The 21,401-nt window shown below is 38.5% G+C and overlaps 1 protein-coding gene across 6 annotated transcripts in view; it reads left to right on the forward strand.

Annotated features, from left to right (window-relative positions):
* Positions 1-20,795, forward strand: part of LOC110211480 (uncharacterized) — a 34,885-nt gene extending 14,090 nt beyond the window's left edge. The window contains exons 1-10 of one of the 6 annotated variants that reach the window (XM_078146171.1): positions 2,713-3,171; positions 5,354-5,426; positions 8,234-8,334; positions 9,107-9,227; positions 10,827-10,931; positions 11,354-11,459; positions 15,813-15,895; positions 16,501-16,597; positions 19,140-19,284; positions 20,650-20,795. In XM_078146171.1, the coding sequence (XP_078002297.1) occupies positions 5,419-5,426; positions 8,234-8,334; positions 9,107-9,227; positions 10,827-10,931; positions 11,354-11,459; positions 15,813-15,895; positions 16,501-16,597; positions 19,140-19,284; positions 20,650-20,717 (834 nt within the window). In that variant the 5' untranslated portion in view covers positions 2,713-3,171; positions 5,354-5,418 and the 3' untranslated portion in view covers positions 20,718-20,795. Of the gene's footprint in view, positions 1-2,712; positions 3,172-5,353; positions 5,427-6,122; positions 6,249-7,199; positions 7,475-8,233; positions 8,335-9,106; positions 9,228-10,826; positions 10,932-11,353; positions 11,460-15,812; positions 15,896-16,500; positions 16,598-19,139; positions 19,285-20,649 lie in introns of those variants that run through there. The other 5 variants (XM_078146172.1, XM_078146173.1, XM_078146174.1 and 2 more) reach the window with 5 other exon arrangements.
* The last annotated feature ends 606 nt before the right edge of the window (positions 20,796-21,401 follow it).

The following is a 21,401-nucleotide window of genomic DNA, read 5'->3' on the forward strand; positions in this document are numbered from 1 at the left end:
CACTGAAACTGCTCTCTCCAAAGTTATTAATGATCTCTTAGTTGTCAGATTGGCCTTTTCTCATTCCTCATTCTCCTTGACCTTTCTGTAGCTTTTGACACTGTTGATCACTCCCTATTCCCTGATATTCTCTTCTCTCTGTGTTTTTAGGATACCACTCTTTCCTGGTTTTCATCCTACCTGACCATACCTTCTCTCTCTTTTCTTTGCTAGATCTTTTTCCATATCACACCCTCTAACCATAACTGTTCCTCAGGATTCTGTCCTGGGCCCTCTTCTTTTCTCCCTCTGTACTACTTCACTTGGTGACCTCATCAGCTCCTTTGGATTTAATTATAATCTCTATGTTGATGATTCTCAAATCTACCTTTCCTGCTCCAATCTCTCTGCTGACTACCAATCTCACATCTCCAACTGCCTTTCAGACATCTCCAACTGGATTCCAGTTATATCTTAAACTCAAAATGTCCAAAAGAGAACTCATTATCTTTTCCCTTAAACTCTGCCCACTTCCTACTTTCCCTATTATTGTAGAGGATTATATCATCCTCCCAATACCTCAGGCTTGCAACCTAGGAGTATTCCTGGATTCTTCACTCATTTTTGGCAAAGATACTGAAGTGATTTGTCATTTCCTTCTCCAGCTTATTTTATAGTTTAGGAAACTGAGGCAAAAGGGGTTAAGTGATATGCTCAGGGTCACACAGCTAGTAAGTGTCTGAGGCCAGATTTGAAGTCAGGAAGACTCAGGCCTAGCATTCTATCCACTGTGCCACCTAGCTGACCATCATTTATCCCCTTCTAATGTCTCAAATGCATTTACCTTTCTTGGTATCTCCCATCTCTTGTATTTGAGATTCTAAGACTCTAGGAGCTCTGGTCTTTCATCAGGAATACTCCTGTGTTCTATTGAAGGTTCTTTATTTCTGCTTTAAGATTACATTCTGTTTTATGGGGCAAGCTATTCATTGTAAGCCTTTACCTTGGACTTTTGGAATGCTATATTCCCAGATTTTTTTTTCTTTTTAGTAGTTGAAACATAATCTTATATGATCCTGATTTGGAGCCTAACTACTTTAACCTTTCCTTCCTGAAAGGAACCATTTTATTTCTTTGAACTGAGAAGTTCTGAGTTTTGCTTATGTTATTGTCAGGACTTTCCAACTGAACATTTCTATCAAAAGACCATAGAATTCTTTAATTTTACACTTGTCACTTTGGTTCCAACAAATGTAATCCATTTTCCTTCAGGGTTTTTTGACATAGGGTATCCAGATGGAACCTAGTATTTTTATTTGCTCATGGTTTTTAAATTATCTCCCTTTAGCCTGTTTTCCATGTCAGCTATTTTGGATAGTAGATATCTTACACATTCTTCTCATTTTTCAGTCTTTTGATTTTGTACTAGCATTTCTTGTGATCTCGTGGAATTGTGTTCTATTTTTGCCATTCTAGTTTTCAGGGAGTCCATTTTGTAAGGATTTCCAGCTTCTATTATAATCTGTTTATTCTCCTTCTGATCTTTTTTTTTAAATCTACTTTCCATTTAAATAACATTTTTTTGTCTCATACTTCATTCTTTCCATATATCTTTGAAGTCTTTGTGGCTCAACCATTCTTTTCTCAGAGGCTTTATTTGTATTTTTTGTGGAGTTCCTATCTTGTTCTGGATTTAACTCTTGGGCTTCTCTTAATCTATAATATTTCTTTCCTATATTTCTCTTGTATTTGTTTATGTCTCTACCTCCAGTTTCTGGATTGGGCTAAGACCAAGAAGCTTTATTGCTTTACTCCCTGGCTTTCCTTGCCTTTCCTCTTAGCCCAATGTGAGTCTTGACCTTCACCCCTTTCTGTCTCCATCTCTTTGCAGAATTTCAGTTCTACCTCTTGCTATTTCTTTGGAAGGCTCTATACAGATTTAAATGATCATAGTGGTTTCAGGCTTACTAAAAGTCTCCCCACCTAATAGATATGTCAGATGATTAAGCTGATTCCTTCTGAGTTCTGAGGTAGGCTTTGTCGTACCTTATCAACTGTGTGATGACCTATAGGGACTGTCTTTGTTCAGAACTGCTGCTGGAGGCAGGCCAAGAACAGTACCCAACTGGCTTCTACCTTTCCTGGCATGGGCACTATTCAAAATCCATGAGATGTCAGGTGGGGTCCATCCCCCTCTGAGCAACCCAGTTTAGAGCATCCACAGGCTTGAGGCCATGTGATAGCTGTGTCTGTTCAAGTGTTTCTGGCACATCCCTGTTCAGAGGGCACATAGGCTTGAGGCCTTTTATTTTTTTATTTTTTTAAATAATATTTATTTTTTTCCCAATTACACGTAAAGACAGATTTAGCACTCATTTAAAAAACTTTTTCAATTCCATATTTTCTCCCTCCCTCTCTCACCTCCCTTTCCCTTCAGGCCTTTTTGAAGTTCATGCTGGTTTCTCTGTACTTTGGGAATACACGAAAAAGCTCAACATGGTTCCTCTTTTGGTCTTCTTGAGCCTTATTGGGTTCCCTTTTTTCTTTTCTGAAATGTACATGGGGGAGCTGGGCTCCGACCTTTCCCAACACTATTGCCATCCTGATGGGAAAAGCAGCTCTTGCTACTTTGCATAGAACACAAAGGCTCCTAGGTAAGGTAAAAACTGTTTCCTTACCACAGTGTCTCAGTTTCTTTTTTCTGTTGAGGAAACAGAACAACCCTGGGGAGATTTACTTCAGGAGACAATTCAATCTAAGAATGGAGATGTGTTTCTTGCAGTAGGTTTGGTGACTCTACAAAGGATAAACCTCGAAGGAGACAGTTGAAAGAACTGTTTAGTCCAGTAAACAAAGCACGGAGAAGCCATTGAGAAAAGAATTCTAAGGAGAATTCAAAAGCATCCCTGAACTCAGCCCTGGCCTCAGTGCTTCTGAGGGCTAGCTGCCTGAGGGGAAGAGAGTTTCCTCATCATTAGCTGAGAAGCTTAACTTTGAAGCCTGGCATAGCATATATCAAAAAATTCACAGCGATTGGTTGTGAGATTTGGCTGAGAAGACTGAAGACAAAGTTTTACAGCGATTGTATGAGATTGACCAGTAAAAGGGAGATTGAAATGCTGGTGACTCTAAAGATGGTCGTTTAACTAAGGAAGTCCGTAGCTGAGCAGCAAAAGGCAGCAATACCCAAAGGCATGTACTCTCTTCTCTTCAGGGGACACAGTGGAGGAAGTGGGTGGATAAGAGATCTAGTGAGAAGGCGTGTTGTTGTTAGTGTATAAATCGCCAAGCAAGAGAAAGCCTGAGGGCTGTCCTTGGACTTGGAAGGCTTTGATTCACATCTTATATCTGACATATATGAATCCTGGGAAGTAATTGAACTTCTCAATGCCTAAATCCATTCCCTGAATCAGTGATCTCCAAAGTGAGGTATACGAGACAATTCATAGACCTGATGGAAGATAATGTCCAAACTATTTCTTTTTTTTTTTGGGGGGGGGAGAAGGCAATCAGGGGTAAGTGACTTGCCCAGGGTCACAAAGCTAGTCTGAGGCTGAATTTGAACTAATGTCCTCCTGACTCCAGGGCCTGTGCTCTATCCACTGTGCCATCTAGCTGCCCTTCAAAATATATTTACTTTTTCACTAAAAATAAAATTAAGTTTTTCATTTACTAAATCTGCAGACTGTCACTCAGTCCTTCACTAAGTAGCAGAGAAAGCATGATTGTTAGGAGGTATCCATGATTCTGAAGAGTAGGACTGCCCTTAGGCTGTTTCCTTTGGGTGAATTGGCATGTGGGGTGAGTTGATTTGTAGTGTTTTTGATGAGCGGTGGTTTAGAAAATTAGAGGCTTAGAATTTGGTCAATCTTTGGTTTATCTAATGGATCTTACAGACATAAAAATGTGTGCAAAAGCACACTGTGTGCTGCTTTTCTTACTGGCTATTTCTGGTCATTCATTTGTCAGGTGTCAAACTTTGTGGATGCATTTCTCCTTGTTATGGGTTTGAATCCTACAGTTTTGGGTGTGAAAGGCAGACAAGCTGAGTGCAATGGGGCAGGAGTGCTCAATTTCTACTATTCCACCCCTAGCTCCTACTTTACAGTGAGTTGTAAGAGAGGTGAATTGAGCTCTCCAAAGTGATAATTGGCAGTTCTGAGATTTGCCTAAGTCCTCTTGCTTACAAATCCAGAACACTTTTTCCCCCACAACAGAAAGCTTCAAAGTAAAATGACATTAATCTAATTCACCAACAAGAAAGTGGCTCATTATTCTGGGAGCCAAACATGTAAGAGACTGCCCCTTTCTCTAGGACAACTAGAGATGATAGGTATTACACAAGATAGCATAAAATATCCATTTTCTACCCATTACAATGTAGTACTTTACCATGGATTCATTACTACAAAATTAAAAACTATCATTCCATCAGAAAGTGTAGACATCTGACACCAAAGTGGATATTAGCTTGAAATGCTAAAACAAGAGATGATTCATAAGTTTCCTAATATGCCACACACACCTTCTTTGTAAGTTTTTAGAGAGTAGATTCCATTGAGTTGAACATGTTGAAATAATATATGCCTTGTGAATCTGCATCTTTGGCATTCATTTTTGTCTGCAATTGGAATCTGAGCTTCCCCAATTATTAGGACCACTTGCAATAAACTTTACCCTCCTCCTACACTCCTCCTCATAAATAGAACAATAGCAATCCCTTAACAAAATATACTGATGAGGGGCAGCTAGGTGGCACAGTAGACAGAGCACTAGCCCTGGAGTCAGGAGGACCTGAGTTCAAATCCGACCTCAGATACTTGGACACTTACTAGCTGTGTGACCCTGGGCAACCCCATTTGCCTCACACAAAAAAAAGTTGAAAAAAGTATACCATTGTTCTTGGCTCTCCAAGGGCCTGTATAGATAACCTATAAGAGGCTGGCATACAGGGAGGCAATTAAGGGGGGAGGGGATGCAGGTGGGAAGGTAGTAACAAGGCTTTCCTCACTGGCTGCCTTCTTTCTCTGCTTTTTTCCCTTCTACACTTTGGGGGCAACTGGTCAAGCAAATTCCATCCATATGTAGTCAATGAGGGAGCTCCATTAAGGCAAATTTTGTTGACCACAGAGTTGACCACAGAAATTCAAAATTCCCTAGGGCTCCCTTCTTTCAGGGTGCTTAGAATCTTTCTTCAATTCCTGAAGCTTTTCCACATTGTCCATATTCATCTGGACACCAAATACAAGCTAGGTCATTTGACTTGAAAGGGTTGGGTTTTTTTGGGGGGAAGGAGGGGTGTTGCATAGCAAGAGTACTGTTCTTGGTGTATGTATCTTTAATCCTCATTGACTCTTTCATTTCCATTCCTCAGCAGCATCCCATCATCGAAATTGTCCCTTCTCTACTTTGAGAGTGAATTGGCAGAGTGCCCTCATTATGAACAGGTCAGTCAACTTCTCTTTGTAGATTATCAATTACACAGACATCACTGAACCTCTACGGGCCTCGAGAGCCCCATGTGCTAACTGTAATACGCAGATCAGATTCCTTTCTCAGTTGTGGCTAACCTACTGTCAAGTTACTCTACTTCCGTTGTAACTATGTTAATTCTAAAGGATATAGGCACAGTAGTTATTATCAAGGAAGAGTAACAATACTTAAAGAATATTGATACAGAGACTGCAAACCCTTGGTGTGTACTGAGGTTATCTCACCTAATGAAGTGGGATGAGTGCAAACTGAGACAAAGGGGACCAGATGAAGAAGGGGAGGAACTTTGTGAACAAATGCAGTCAATGAGAGAGGGAGAACATATACATTGTATGGACACTTAAAGCAAAGGGTTATTAGGCAGCTACAGAATGGAAAATATCGGGTAACTAAAGTAAGATCAGGCCTTGATGCCAAGGATACAATGACAGCATATATTGCCTCAGTTTGTGACTCTTGGGTAATGTACTTCGAGTTCTCGGAGGATCTAAAGAGCTCAGTTCAACTCATGGTCTAAGATCAGCCTCTCCTCTCACTGAGCCACAGAGCCAGAGGTCACTACAATTTGTTGCCATTGCTGCTGTTTCTACTGGGGCTGATTGCATCATAAAGTATTTATGTTGTTCTTTATTTCCATGGCAACAGAGAAGGCATTGTTGCTAGGAGACATCACTGAGGAGTAAAATTTCCCTCATGGTGCTTCATGTGGGTGGACTGGCAAATGGGATGGTTTGATTTGTAGCACTTTTGGTGAGTTTGGAGAATTCAGATTAATGGTGAGTTTGGAGAATTCAGATTTTAGTGTCTGATCAATCTCCATTTTATTGGAACTTTGAGACAGTTTGGGATACTAGGTATGTGCTTGCTTTACTTACTTAACAACTTTTCTGGTTGTTAAATAGTTCGTTGTCAAGCTCTTTGTGAGTTCCTTTTTCCTTGAGGAGAGTTCAATCACATACCCTGCAATTTAGTATTGTAAGGGCAGAGGGGCTGAGGAGAGTGGGGAGAGAGGTGATAGCTTCTACTGCTCCATCAGAATGGAAAAGAAGGAGCTATTGGAGAACACATTGTGATGAAGGAGAAGAACATTGTGAGGGTGATTGGATGATTTAAGAATTGTGAAGCAGGACAGAGACTGCATTTGGCCAGGAGCACTTTGAAGTACTGAGGAGAAACAGAAATCCAAGAGGAGAGGAGGCAGAATGAACTGTTTCATGTTAATAGGGGGGAACTGGAGAAAAAAGAAGACAAGGACTCATGAAGTAGGGCCTGAGGGATAGGAAGAGCAGAGAGAAGCAGAGCAGAAGAATAAAGAAAAGAGATGGAGATGAAAGGAAGATCTTGAGTGAACAACAGGAGAGACATGAAGCCTGGAAGAAAAGGACAATCATAATGATTAGGAGGAAGGGGAGAACCAAGAGGTATAATAATGAAGAAGAAAGAGGCTTAGGAGATTTGGTACAATGACGTGAGCAAACCTGCTTTGTGAACTGGAGGGCAGAATTCAGAGAATAGAAAGTTAGCTGAAGCTGAAAACGGCCCCCGCGGAGGAGCCCTAGGTGGTGAGATAGCTCGCCACTTGCTTCCTCTACCTCTCCACCCCTTCGCCTCCAGACCCCTATTCAACCCCCGCCGCTCCCCCCCCCCACGCCCTACCATGCTGCTAGATCTCGCCTCCGTCACTCCGATTGTATATTCATCATTCGGCGGCGGCGGCGGCGGCGGCGGCGGCGGCAGGAAGCGTCCATACCTCTCTCCTCCCTTACTGCCCCGGCCACCAGGGAGGGTCAAATTGTCTTCGCTGCCTTGGCTACCAGACTGAGCTCCCAAAAGGAGACTCCCATCCGACTGGCCCTGGGCATCTGTCCTCAGGCATCCACAGGTGCACACCCTGAGACCGTCCAAGTCTGAGGCCCCTCCAGCTCCACCTTCTCCATTCACTATCTCACAGAGATACCAACAGAACTTCAGCCAACAAAAGCCAAGAAAAGCCTGATTTAAGGTCACTAACAAAGTCTATGGGCTCAGATGAATGTCTATGAGCTTAGGTTATGATAATCTCTAGGAGTGTCCACGATGGTCCAGGGAAGAAAGGCTGCTCTCCAGAACTTGTGGTGTTGTTCGGTCCAAGTCTCCTAGCACCCATGATCCTTCCAGTGCATCAGGGCAGCTGGGGGAAACTGAAGCAGGAATAGGTATTTCATTGGAAGTTATGAGACTTTGCTCAAATCTGCCTGATTAGTTTTCCACCTCCAATTTCACGGGCAGACAGAAGCCAATCAGTATCTTTCTTTGGCAATTAATTAGAAGATTATTTCCAGCCAGAATTTGGAAAGGGGAGAGTGGTGATAAGCAGAAGAGTACTTAGAACCTGGTGTGTATATATAATGGATAGGCCAACCTCACATTAGAGATAAGCAAATTCAATGTGCCTTTATCATTTACTTGCTATAAACATTACATGATATATCAATATTATAAATTCCTTTGGACTTAATCTCCCTTCAACAAATCCAGTGGCTATTTTAAAATAACAAATATAATAAAGGTTGGAAAGTCTATTTGTATAAGTAAGAATTACTCTTGGAGAGAGGAGGCCTGAGTCTCCTATGACGAAAAGATTTTTTTTCAATGAATAATCTTGATCATGAAAATGAGAATTTTTCCTAAGTAGGATTAATGAATGTTCATAATTTTACCTATAATGTAAATTTAGTTGTAAATTTAGTCTTTTTAAAAATGTTTTGATTTCCCATTCAAGCAAGGTCTGGGATTGCCCTGTGCAACAAGATTTAATCAGGAGGAGGCAAAGAATGCAAAGAGCCAATAAATTGGATTTATTTTCTTTTCAAATTGAAAAAGGTGAGTTATGAAATTTATAAATTCTTATTTTACATGAGAGTTAGCCCTGGTGTAATGGATAAAGAGCAGGCCTTTAGAGCTGGGTTCAAGTTCCATCTCTGATATTTACTTCATATGTGACCCTCGTCAAGTCATTTAACCTTACAGTTATAGTAATAAGTTATAATATAAAATAAGTTATAAAATAAGTTATAATACAATAAGGTATAATTTAAAATAAGTCTACAACTTGGGTCCATACTCCTTCCACAGAAACATCTGTGGAGTGATCACCTCACTCCCCCAGTAGAACCCTTCCCCAAAGAGGACACAGGAAGTGTGGCTGCCTACTGCAGACTGGACCAAAATCAAAGTTCTCGTTCTCAACTTTTCCTTGGTCTAGGAACTCATTGTCAGAGACAATTCTGCATACTTTAGATCAGCTACAATTCCAGTTAAACAGACTTCAGTAGACCAACCTGGAAGCCATTATGGATAATATGTTTCTAATAGATTGTAGACTCCTTAAGCCCAACTCCATGTCTTGATTCATCCTTGCATCTTTTTGAGCCCAAGATGGAGTAGGTACCTAATAAAGGTTTGTGGGATTGAGTTTAATGCTATGGGAGAAGTACATTCTGAGTTACAAATGGCTAACTTCCCAATGAAGTTGTAGAACTCAAACCCTTCACAAGCTGGGAAATTTCCACTTGGCTGATCTAAATGTTCCTTTTGATATCTTAGCACTGCTTGAAATACTTTGAGACATCACTTGAACTTTTTGTGCTTCTAGATGAAAGGGGACTCGGAATCCTTATTCGTCTCTTCTATGATCCAGCCGACAAAGATGAGAGGGAACCACTTGTCTTTATCATGGAAATTGTCAAAGGAGGAGCAGCACATAAATCTGGAAAGTGAGCTTGAAGTTGGCCTGATAGCTCTATGTGACTTAGCTTTGTAGGGGGAACTTGGGAATGTTTTGAACTGGACCATTTTAGTAAGTATGCACAGATTCTAGGCAAAAAAGAAAAAGAAATGTGTAAGGTCATGGAAATGTCTCCATAAAGTCTTCTTCCCAAAGTCACCTCTAACAATATTTCTCTGGCCAAATAAGCATTGAAACTGAACAGACTCTATAGCAAAAACAGCAAATGGCTTCTACATCATCCTAGCCCTTCCACTTCATTTGGAATGCCTTCAAGGGCTTCACAGAACCTATCTGATACATACACATACAGTTTCCCAGTCCTTTGAGTTGGTTGAGAAGGTATAATAGCTAGCCCTATATCTTGGGAATAAGTGTGAGCAGATAATTAAGGTTTGATGGGGCTAGAAATCAATTCCTACTTCCAGGCCAGGCTTCCTGGACATAGTGCTTCTTTGTACCTACAAAGTAGTGCCAACAAACAATAAGCAATTACTTGAGAAAACACCACATTAAGAAATTGCCAAGTATTCACAGAAATCAGGCCCATATGAATATGCTATGAAAATAGATAGTATGTGCCCATGTTCATGGTACAGTTCTGAACTCAAGTCAAACTCCAAGCTGACTCTTCTTCTTACAGAAATTTCTCCAAATGAAACTTCTAACCTTTAATATATTAAATTGAAGGAAAATCAGTGTTCTCTTTCAAGTCTAGGTCAGACAGCTTCTTGATCACAGTTCACCTTGACGTACAGAACCGTTTCTGCATTACCCTTATTCCTGTCCTCTTAGGACTTTCCTGCCTGCCACCCTCCAGTTGTGTTCAACCAGGACATGACTAAGTTGTGCTTAACCAGGACATGGCTAAGATACTCGAGTACCAGGCCAGGCCCAGGATACTTCTCTTTTTTTCTTGGTCTTAGGACATTCATTTACTCTGTTCAGTGTCACTAGAAGTGCCTATTCTTGCTCATCAATTGACAGATGCCTTCTAAATCCTGTCTTCTAACCTAGGCCCCAATTTTTTTTTATGGGACTTGAAACTTCAGTGGAATAATTGATCTTAGCTTCTAGTTAAACTATTTGTATTTTGATTTAGATGACATACAATAAAGATGAAATGAAAAAAAAACATTTCATCGGGGGGGCATGTTTATGTGTGTGGATTCCTCAATATCGCTATCTCTCAGTTGAGCATTCTTCACTAAGTCTATTTCTGATGCCTTTTAGTGAAAGAGGGAGATGATTCTGGGTTCCGAAAAGCAATACCAGAAGAGGGTAAGCACCTGAAATTTCTTACCAACTTGGAAAGGATCTGAGCATAGAGCCAATGTTTGATTCTGTGTGTTATACTTTGAATAATCTAAACAAGTTCAGGGAAGATGATTCCCAAGTTGGTTAGAAGGTGATGAATTTGACCATCTCAAACTTCAGAATCTCAGAACCTACTAGTAATTTGTCCAGAGGTTGTGTTTTATATTTGTAAAGGGGTTGTATTCACAGCCCCGATATTCTGTGTCAGAGAAGTATCATTCTCTGAAAATGTTTTACTAATAATGTGGATGGTGGTCTTTGTATTTTTCAGGTTCCAAGTATTCGACCAGATCATTAATGTCAATGGCATCAATCTAGTAGGATTAACCAAAGAGCAAATTGACTCTGCTTTTAAAAGAATGGGACATATTGTCTGGTAAATGCATTTTCCTACATTTGTTGTGATGCAAAAATTGCTTTTTTATCTTCTGTATGGAAATTTTCATTCAAGTTATGTGAAAACAGCAAAAGTGGGAGCTCCCCAGCTTTTTGGTTTTTGCTGTTAGATGTGAATGACCTTATTTTATCTAACAAACAATGAAATTTTAGAATCCATTTGTATACTTCGGTCAGAGTGCCCAGTCACATCTCCACAGCCTAAATGGAGACCTTTATAGCCAACTTTATGGTTTGAGCTTTTCTTATGAATCAACTTTATTGACTTATTTTTAGTGATGATTAGTATTCTCTTGATAATTAAATACTACTGTAGTCTAAAGAGAGTTTTGGAAACCTATTAAATTTGTTCCTATTACTATTCTATGGAAATGAAACTTAATGTGACTGTTATGTGACTAGGATTCAAATTGGACGAGAGTCACCTGGAAACATGAAGCGATTAATCAAACACCTAATGAAAGAGGAAGAAAGGAAAAGAGGTCTCCTCAATTCAGCCCAAAACCAGGTATTAAATGAAGTGCCTACAGAGGACATAAAAGCTCAATTTGTTCCACTATTCCCCATTATTTAAAACGACTATTGTTTATGAAACAAATCTCTGTTCTTAGGTTCAAGAGTCTGAAACATGCTAGTAAATATCTTGAAACTCATCCCATTGGATTTGTTTGTTTTATAAAATTGTATTGGTGCATTTTGTGTTTGCAGTCTAGTCTTTTCCAGATTTACACCCATGCAATCACCATTGAGCACTTCCCCCTAGAGTAAAAACATATATAAATACATACATAATTAAATAAACAAGCAGTTCAGCAAAACCTGCCAACATAACTGCATCTGACAGGATATGCAACATTTTACATTTGTAGCCTGCAGCCACTCTACCAAGGGGAGAGAACTATGTTTCATTTTCTGTTTTCCTGGGGGGCTAGGGTTTTTCAATACAATTAATAAGAGAACGGCAACCTTTCAGTGTTGTTTTCATTCATACTAATTTAAGTTATCTATAATATTCTCTTTGTTCTCCTTATTTCCTTTTGCATCCGTTCATAAAGATTTATCCAAGTGCCTTTGAATTCTTCAAATCATTTTCTACAGCACTGAAATGGCATTCTCAAGTTACCATCACTTTATGTTTCAAATCTAATGGCCTTATCTCATGTCTTATTCCATGTGATCTCTCTGCAACCTTTGACACTATCAAGCATTCTCTTTTCTTGGATAGTCTTTCTTCCCTAGGTTTGATGACACTGCTCTCATCTGTTTCTTCTCCTCCCTCTCTGACCGGTCTATCTCAGTCTCCTTGTTGGAATCTACATCTAAGTTGTTACCACTAACTTCGGGTATGTCTTTCAAAGCTCTGTTCCATTCTCTCTCCTCCCTCTATACTAACTTTCTTGGTGATCACATTAGCTCCCATGAAATTCAATTAGCATTACCCCACATACCCAATGTCATGCCAAGCCTTGGCATTTCTACCTTCACTACATCTTTTTTATATGTCCCTTTTCTCCATCTACTCAGTCACCACTTTGGTACAGGCCCTCCTTACCTCATCCCTATATCATAAGCCTTTCCTTACCTCAAATTTCTCCCCATTCCAATCCATCCTTCCCTCACCTGCAAAGTGATATTCCTAAAACAAAGGCCTGACTACATTTCTGCCCTATTTAAGAAAGTCTAGAGGCTCCTGGATCAAATATAAAATCCTGTGTTCAGCTTTTAAAGTCCTGCAACATGTGGTTCCTTTCCAACCCTTCCATTCTTTTTATGTTTATTCCCCTCCATGTACTCTAAAATCCAAGGAGACACTGGGTTTCTTGCTCTTCCTCATACACCACACTCCCATTTCCCAGCTCCATGCCTTCTCATTGACTGCCCTCCCCACACACACCCACCCCTAGAATGTTCTCTTTCCTCTCTGCTTCCTGGCTTTCCTGACTTCCTATAAGACTCAACTCAAATTCCACCTTCTGAAGTAGTCCTTTGGAAGTGCTCCTTCCATACCCATGGCCAACCATAGCCACCCTTGGCTAATGCCTTTCTTGTGAGATTACTTTCCACTTATGCTGTTATGTACAATTTTTGATATGTTGCTTTCCAATTGACCATGAGTTCCTTTCTTTGTGTCCCTAGAGCTCATCACAGTGCCTGGAACACAATAAATGTTTCTTCACTGGCTAAACATAATATCATGTTATATTAATAAATCACTATTTTTTTAGCCAATCTCCATTTAATTGGCAGATACCTACTTTGTTTCTAGCCAAGAAAATGTGACTATATGTATGAAACCTTTTTTTTTCTTTTGTCTTTTACCTCCTTGGAGTATATAATTCTCATAGTGGAGTTAATGATTGAAAGGGCATAGGCATTTTAATGTCTTTTCTTAAATAATTCCAAATTTTTTTTACAGTTGTTGGATTCATTCTGGGTCCTCCAACAACATATTAACATTTAGCCTATCTTCCCATAGCTCTTCCAACATGTCTATTCCCATACCTTATAATTTTTGCCGACTTGATGTGAAGTGAAAAAAGCAGTTGATCTATTTCCCTTCCTATTCATGATGTGGAGCACTCTTTTCATAAGGTTGTTGATAGATTTAGTAGTTTTTTTGGGAAAAAAATTTGCTTATATTGTTATTGGGTGACTTATTTAAGAGGGGGGAAATGACTTTAAAAGACCAAAGCAGACCTTTAACTAAAAATGAAATGCAAAAGATTATTCCCACCTTAATTTTTTCTTTTCTTATAAGTTGTATTGATTCTGCTCATAAGAAAGTTTGTTATTGTAATAACATAATTTTAAAAATTGTCTACTTTTTCTTTTATGATGACCTCTACCTCTTGTTTTGTTGCAAATGTCTTCCCTACTCATATCATTGAAAGAAACTTCCTTCGATTTTCCATGATGTTTAAATATTCCTTTTAATCTTAAGGCTGTTTATCCCACTGGAGCTTATTATTAAATAGTGTATGACGCTATTCCAAACCTAATTATTGCCTAACTGCTTTGCCATTTTCCCTACAATTTTTCCAAAACAGGAAGTTCTTTCCCCATTCATTCATGTTCTTAGGTTCATTGAATACTGGACTTCTGGATTCATTTGGTTCTAAGGTCTTGATTATCCAGTCTGATCCACTGATGTGCCTTTCTTTTTTCTTTAACCACTACCAAATAATTCTGATGATGAATGCCTTATGATATAGTTTAATATATAGTAATGGTGGATCCCTTTAATTTCTAATTCTTTTTTTCACTTTTTTCACTGTTATTCTTGATCTTTTGTTCCCCAGCAATCTTATAATTGCTAAATCTGATGGCCTTTTCTCACTCTTCATAGTTCTTTGTCTCTCTACCTCTTCCATGTATAGATTCCTTTCCCACCTTATTACTCTGTTCTCTCCTGCTGTTTCTCCTATTTAAAAAAAATTTTTTTTAGGCAATTAGGGTTAAGTGACTTGCTCAGGGTCACACAGCTAGTACACAAGTGTTTGGTCTGAGGCTGGATTTGAACTCAGGTCCTCCTGACTTCAGGGCCGGTGTTCTATCCACTGTGCCACCTAGCTGCCCTCTGCTGTTTCTCCTATTGACTGACAATATCTCACTCCTCTATCCTGGATCACTGTCTCCCATTCATTAAATCTGGGTGTCCTCTCACATTCTGCCTCATGTAATCTTTTTTTTTTCTCACCCTGCACCTTCTTTCTTGGTGATCTCATTAGCTCCATTTGGTTGAATGATAATTTCAAAGAAGACACCAAAATCTAGAGGTCCAGGAAGAACCAGTCTCCTGAGCTTCAATTAGTCAACATGCATCATTAAGTATCTCATGTTATCAGTATGTACAAAGTGGAAGGCATTATCTTCCCCCAAAACCTATTACTCCACTAAACTTTCCTATGTATATCGAGGACACTGCTTTTTTTTCCAGTCATCCCTCCGTTCTCTAGGAGTCATCTCCAACTCTTCCCTCTCCCTCATTCCCTATATTATATCAGTTAACTGATCTTGCCACTTCTGCCTCTATGACATCTCTGGCATCTACTCCTTTACTTCTACTCATATGCACTTACTACCCTAGTTCAGGGTCATATAATCTCTTGCCCAGACTGTTGAAATCACCTCAATTTTAAAAAATGTTTTTCATAATTTTTATTGATATCTTTTGTTTTATAAAATCATCAGAATTTCTCCCAACATTCCTCTCCTTCTCCCAGGGATGACTCATACTTTATGAGAAATAATATTTTTAAATAACAAAAAGGAGGAAGAAAAGGGAAAAAATGAGCAAAACCAATCAATACACTGAAAAAAGTCTAAAAATGCAATGTTCCACATCTGTACATCATTCACCTCTGCAAAGGAGTTGACACAGTGTCTTCTCACATCTTTTGAGCCATACTTGCTCTTTACATTTTGAAAAATTATTTATATTGAGTTACAGAGATTAAAAGTTCCTGCTGATATATCAGTAGGATTTCCTTTCTATGCTTGTAAATTTGGACTAATATGGCTTTGGCTTCTTTGTAAAGTAAATCTTTACCTTCTACAATATTTGTAGTTTGAATGACTTAAAACTGATGATTCTTTCTGGCTTGGACTGTAGCAAAATTTTTGGAAGCAGGGTCACAGTACATATTGTACTTTCACAGGTTTTGCCTCAGGAAGGGTATTGAGGAAATGGCTATTCTCTCCTTCAGAGATCTTTCCTGCCTGATAAAAGGATCATTAACCATCAGATCATAAGTGGAGCATAGTCTAAGATTAGTAATTTTAAAAAAAAAAAGGTTTGGCTTTTATTTCCTTTAGAATTATATTTTAATTATCTCTTTCTAAAAATGATTTCCTTCCAAAGGAAAGAGGTAAAACTACAAGAACCACCGAAAACGAAACCCTAAATAATGAAATTTCAACTTTGGCATCACTCTGGAGAACCAGGTACACTATATCATCTACTACAAGTAGAATTTCAAAACAGTAGAAAGTCTTTACGAGTGCAATGTAGCAATATCCTGGTCAAGTTACAAATATTAGAGTGTGTAACCCTATGTCCCCGACATGCCTTTATTGGAAATATACCAAATGGAGGGAAAGTAGTAGATGTTCAAATATATTTATACTAGTGATATATTATTCAAAAAACCTTGAGATACATGAAATGCCTGACAAGTAAAGAAATGTCTGAATAAGTTCTAGATTATCGATATAAGTGAATAATATCAGAAACTAAAATCAGTCAGCATAAGGAATAGAAAGAAATATAGAAACATTTGTGCCAATTAATGTGAGCAACAGAGAAAGTAGAAACAGAATCAAAGAGTACATAGAAACACATGCACTTGGAATAAAAGAGAAAGGATGTAGCTATAGATATGGACAGATAAAATATTAAAGGGGACACAGAAGCAAATCATTGATAAGTTAATATGGATAGCATATAGTGGCAGTTAATGTAATCCAATATATTAGTAATCCAAGACTCACGACTCTCAAGTCAGCACTCTCCCCATTTACAACACATGCTATTGGTTTTTCTTTTCCAGAGAAATTGAGTTCGAAAAAAGGGAACTAGTAATAAAAAGTGCTCTAAGAAGGAAGGTCCAGAAAGATGCTGAATTCCTCAAAACAGCATATGCCACGGTGAGACAGTTCAATTTATGGGCAATTTCCCATTTCTATTCCACGATGATTTATAGAGGGGGCCTGTTTGTATGCACTGTCCTGGATGTTGTGGGATACAAACAATTAGGAAGAAGAGGAAGAGAGGAGGAAGGGGAGGACAAGGAAGAAAAGGAGAAGGAAGAATAAGGAAAAAAGGAGAAAGAAAAGGAGAAAGAGGAGGACGGGAAAACAGAGGAGGGGAGGAGGAGAAAGAAGAAAAAGGAAGAGAGGGAAAAGGAGGAGGGGGAGGAAGGGAAGAAGATGAGAAAAGGAAGAGAAAGAGGAGGAGAAAAGGAAAAAGAAAGGGAGAAAGAGAAGAAAAAAGAGGAGGAGGAAAAAGTAGAGCAGAAAGAGGAGGAAAAGGAAGAAGAAGAGAAAGATGAAGATATATAGGAAAGGAATAAAAGCAAGGCTCCCAACTTGGGAATAGGTGGCAATTTTGGTGTGAAGTCAAAAACAGGAATGATTTTGAAGAGAGTGAATGCCACTTTCTTTAGAATCCTAAGAATTCTGAATTAGAGAAGAATTTTTAAAAACAGCATTATGTTATTATTTTCAAGTGCCATTAGTAATATGTCAATTAACTATTGATTCGCAAATGTGTTTCCAAGTCAAGATGCTAGGTGACTTATTCCCATCTTTTGAAAAAGTAGATAGATAGATAGATAGATAGATAGATAGATAGATAGATAGATAGATAGATAGATTTCTTATGATCACATAATTGCATAGGAAGTGGATGATGCTTTCAAATAATTCCCTTAAGATCAAACAATCTTCCCTCAATCTTTACAATCATAACTTTGCTTATGAGGACTGCTTTCCTAGACCATGAAAAGCAAACTTGACAACATAGAACTGATACCATAAGAGGTGGAAGTCACAATCATCTATTTCAACCCCTTAGCACCATCTCAGCTAATTTTATAGACATGAATACCCAGCACAACTCAGCTTGTAATATGCCAAAAGCCGTATAGCTAGTTTATTTAGTTTCCAGCTTGAATTAAGTCTGAAAAGAAAGAAGAATGGATGATAATCATCATATTCTGGAAAGTATTTTTAGAATACGTAAGGTTTTTAAAGTCTGGCTTTGAAGGATTTGATGAACTGGGATTGAAAAGAAGATGGAAAGAATGATGATGATGAAAACAACTAACATTTATATAGCACTTACTATATAAACACTGTACTGAGCACTTTTCAATTATTATCTTGTTTTATCCTCACAACAACCCTGAGAAGTAGGTGCTATAATGAAAAGCATTCAAGGTGGAAGAAATAGTGGGCAAAAGTACAGAAGTGGAAAGAACAGTCTATGTACAATAAATTGTGAACTTAGTTGAATGGTTTGAGAGAGTTATTAAGGTGCAAAGAAATTAAAAATAATTATGTAAGGGAATAGGGCATGAGGGGCGCTGAGAATATAAAGCTTAAAACTCTGAATATAAGGGACCAGGAAGCTGGTGGTATAAAATGATAGTAATGAGGAAAAAGGAAATTATTTTTAAGCTAATTATTTTAAACCAAGATGACCTTGATTTTTTGGATGTGATATCTTCAGATAACTCATGTGAGCTCTTGGTGATTATGGCTTCCCTTTCCTACTTATTCACAAGCCATCAATTTCATATATTTTAAAATTTTATGATAGATTGATTTTCTAGAAACTCCTTTTAAAAAAGTTATCTCCCTTTTTAAAAATGGGGACATCCGCTCAAATTCAGCCTTTCTGGTATTTCTCCAGTATTTCTCAAAGACTAGATAGTGGTTTTGCCATTATGTAAGCAAGGTCTCTACATACCCAGTCTTCTGCTCACAAACTGGAAATGCATCCCTGTTGCTCATTGAAACAAACTCCATACTCAGAGCCTTCCATCGTTTGACCCCAAATAGGTCTTTCCAGGCTTACTCCTTACTTTACTAACCTGTTACTGCAATACCTTGCTTTGTTTGACTTTTTCCAAATGTCTTTTGCACCACTGCACTGCCATGCCCATGCTCATACTCTTCTTCCCACCTGGAAAGCCAGCTTTCTTATCTCTGCCTCTATAGATCTTGCCCTTCCTTCAAACCAGCTCGAACTCCTTTGTAAGAGGTTGAATATATATCCTCTATATCCAATACATCCTCCTAGCTGGAAGTAGTCTCCTTATTTTCCCTTTTTATTATAAGGAGTTGCACAATTCATACAGCAGTTACATTTTTCTCTTATTTCTATTTGTGCATCTACATGTCTTCCATTTTATTACTGCATTAGACATTTCTTAAGGACAGAGAACCATGTCTTTTTAGTTTCATCTGTCCCACAGAAGCTACACAAGCAACTTGCAGGTAAATAAATGTATGACAAATGATTGAACTATAATGAGTTCATTGAGGATCAGGTAGTACAAAGACGCACTGAGCAGGGATACTATCAGCTACTCAGGAATATGAGTTGTGAAAGTAAAGAGAATTTTAAAAAATAAGATTGAATAATTGGAAAATAAAGGAACTAACATATTTTGAAAATTTTCAGATAACAGAAGCTGAAGCTAAATTATCTGCATATGAAAAGAAAAACATAAGTCAGATGGACATAGAGCCAAAGTTGGAAGAAAAAGAACATCCACCCATGAGCATTTCTGAAGGAAAGATAGAGACCCGTGAATCTTCCAAGTTGGGTAAGCCTGAACCAATGTGGTGAGTCAGAAATACTCAGGTTTCTCCAGGGTAGATGAAGGGTTAAGAAGAGAGACAGATGCCAGAAACAATTAGGATGGTGAGAGAGTAAATGTAGAATGTTTAGCCAGTTTGTATCTAGCAATGTGGGAAATCTATATTCATTGACAATTTTAATGACCTAATGCAAACAGAATAGCTGATGTGAAATATATTGAAGGAATTTTTTTTTAAAGTTCATTTTCCTCACTTAGGATCCAAGCTTGATCAGACTAATAAATAAATAAAGGTCTGGGCCTTTTAGGCTGCCATACTGTGATAAGTGCATTGAATTAACTTCCTTACCTTAGAGTAGTAATTTCCAAAGTTGAGAATTCCTTTTTTTTCTTTCTCCTTCCCCTTCTCCTTTTGTTTTTCCTCTCCTCATTCCTATTCTTCTTTCCTTTTCTTCTCTCCTTTCTTCTTTTCTTTCCTCTCTTCATTTAGCTTTTTCTTTGGAGAGAGAAGGAAGAAGAAATTGCATAGGTCCATATTGCAGTCAAATACTGAGATGGCAAACAAGGATTTTATGAGTTTAAGCTTGTAGAACTATGCCCACACCCATATAAAGCCCTAAGAAAACAAAGCATTGCATGAGAGGAGTTAGGAAGTGGGGGCACATCTTTCCTTTTGATATACATGTGGTCCACACTCTTTTCTCCTCCTTCCATGATAACATAGGACTTTAATTGATATTCTAGAGTTCCCGTGTCCTTATTAATTGGCTGCATAGAGTCATAAAATTAGAAGAGACCTTTGAAGGGTTCTATTTCCTCCTGCCAAATATAAAAATCTCTTTCTGAGCATCTCCAACAGAGAGTTATCCAGCCTCTGTCAGAACATGGACATTGATGGGGATCCCATTACCTCATAACATGACCTGTTCTAAAGCCGAATGGCTCTAACTTTTGGCAGATTTCTCTTCAAAATAGGAAAACAAGGTGTTCACTATAACCCTGACCCAGAGGTCCTAGTTGCATCTTCTAGAGCTACACAGAAAAATTACTTATTCCTCTTCTTCAATGACATTTTCCAGATATTTGCAAAAGTTTCATATCCTGGCCTTTTTTTCAACATATCTGTGATCTTCTTCATCCCAGACAGGTTCCATTGACCCAACTCTCAAGTTCCCCTGAGCTAGTCAGATAGTGTGGAGACTTCAGGACTCCTTGCTCCCAATACAGTGCTCTAGATATTACACCAAGCATGCTGCCAACGTGATGATAAGGTTCCCTACCCAAACATGGGATACTCGGATACTTGTGTCCTTTACTCATAAATGGAGGTAGTTTTCAGTGTTTTACTTGCTGAATTGTTCTTATTCCTAGGTGCAAAAAATAAGAGAACATCACTGCTGGTAAAGGCTGCAAGAAGGTTTGCAAGATGGTTCCGGTAATACTTCTGTCGTGCCTTTTAATAACCAAATTAGAACTGAATAAATAAAAGTTTCTTCCTGCTTGGTTTTAATTCTTCATCCACAATTTTGCTTTATGGCTTTCATTTGTCTTTGTCTTAGAAAGCCCCTTTAGTCACATTCAGTGACTCCTGATACTTCCATTGTCCTCAAATGGATCATGAAGTAGTAGAAAGAGTGCTAGATGTGCAACCAACAGACCTGGCTTCAGATTCTGGCTCTCCTACTTTACCTGTTTGCCCACAGGCAAGAGGCATTTATCTACTCTGACCCTCAGTTTCCTCATCTAGCAAATGAAGGTGTAGATCTACAATGACATCCACATTCTGAAACTATGATCCTAGGATCATTTGGCATGTCATAGGGTAAGAGCAAGCAGACAGAACCCTGTAGTTGTGCACAGGATTGAATAATCATCCATGTTTGGAATAGATCTGAGCAAACCAACTGGGACATTTTAAAGTGCTATCCAAATTCATAATCAACATCTAAGAATCCATTATGGGATAGAAGGCAAATCTTATGTTAACATCCAAATATAGAAACTAAATCATGTACACGCACACAGACACGCACACACACACACATACACAGGTTTTAAACTTATATGCTTCCCTATTCATTGTACTTTTGGCAAGTGAATATCTTCAGTGTGATATCATTTCT

This window comes from Phascolarctos cinereus, unplaced genomic scaffold (assembly GCF_003287225.1).
Source record: "Phascolarctos cinereus isolate Bilbo 61053 unplaced genomic scaffold, phaCin_HiC Scaffold_726;HRSCAF=1367, whole genome shotgun sequence".
NCBI lineage: Eukaryota > Metazoa > Chordata > Mammalia > Diprotodontia > Phascolarctidae > Phascolarctos > Phascolarctos cinereus.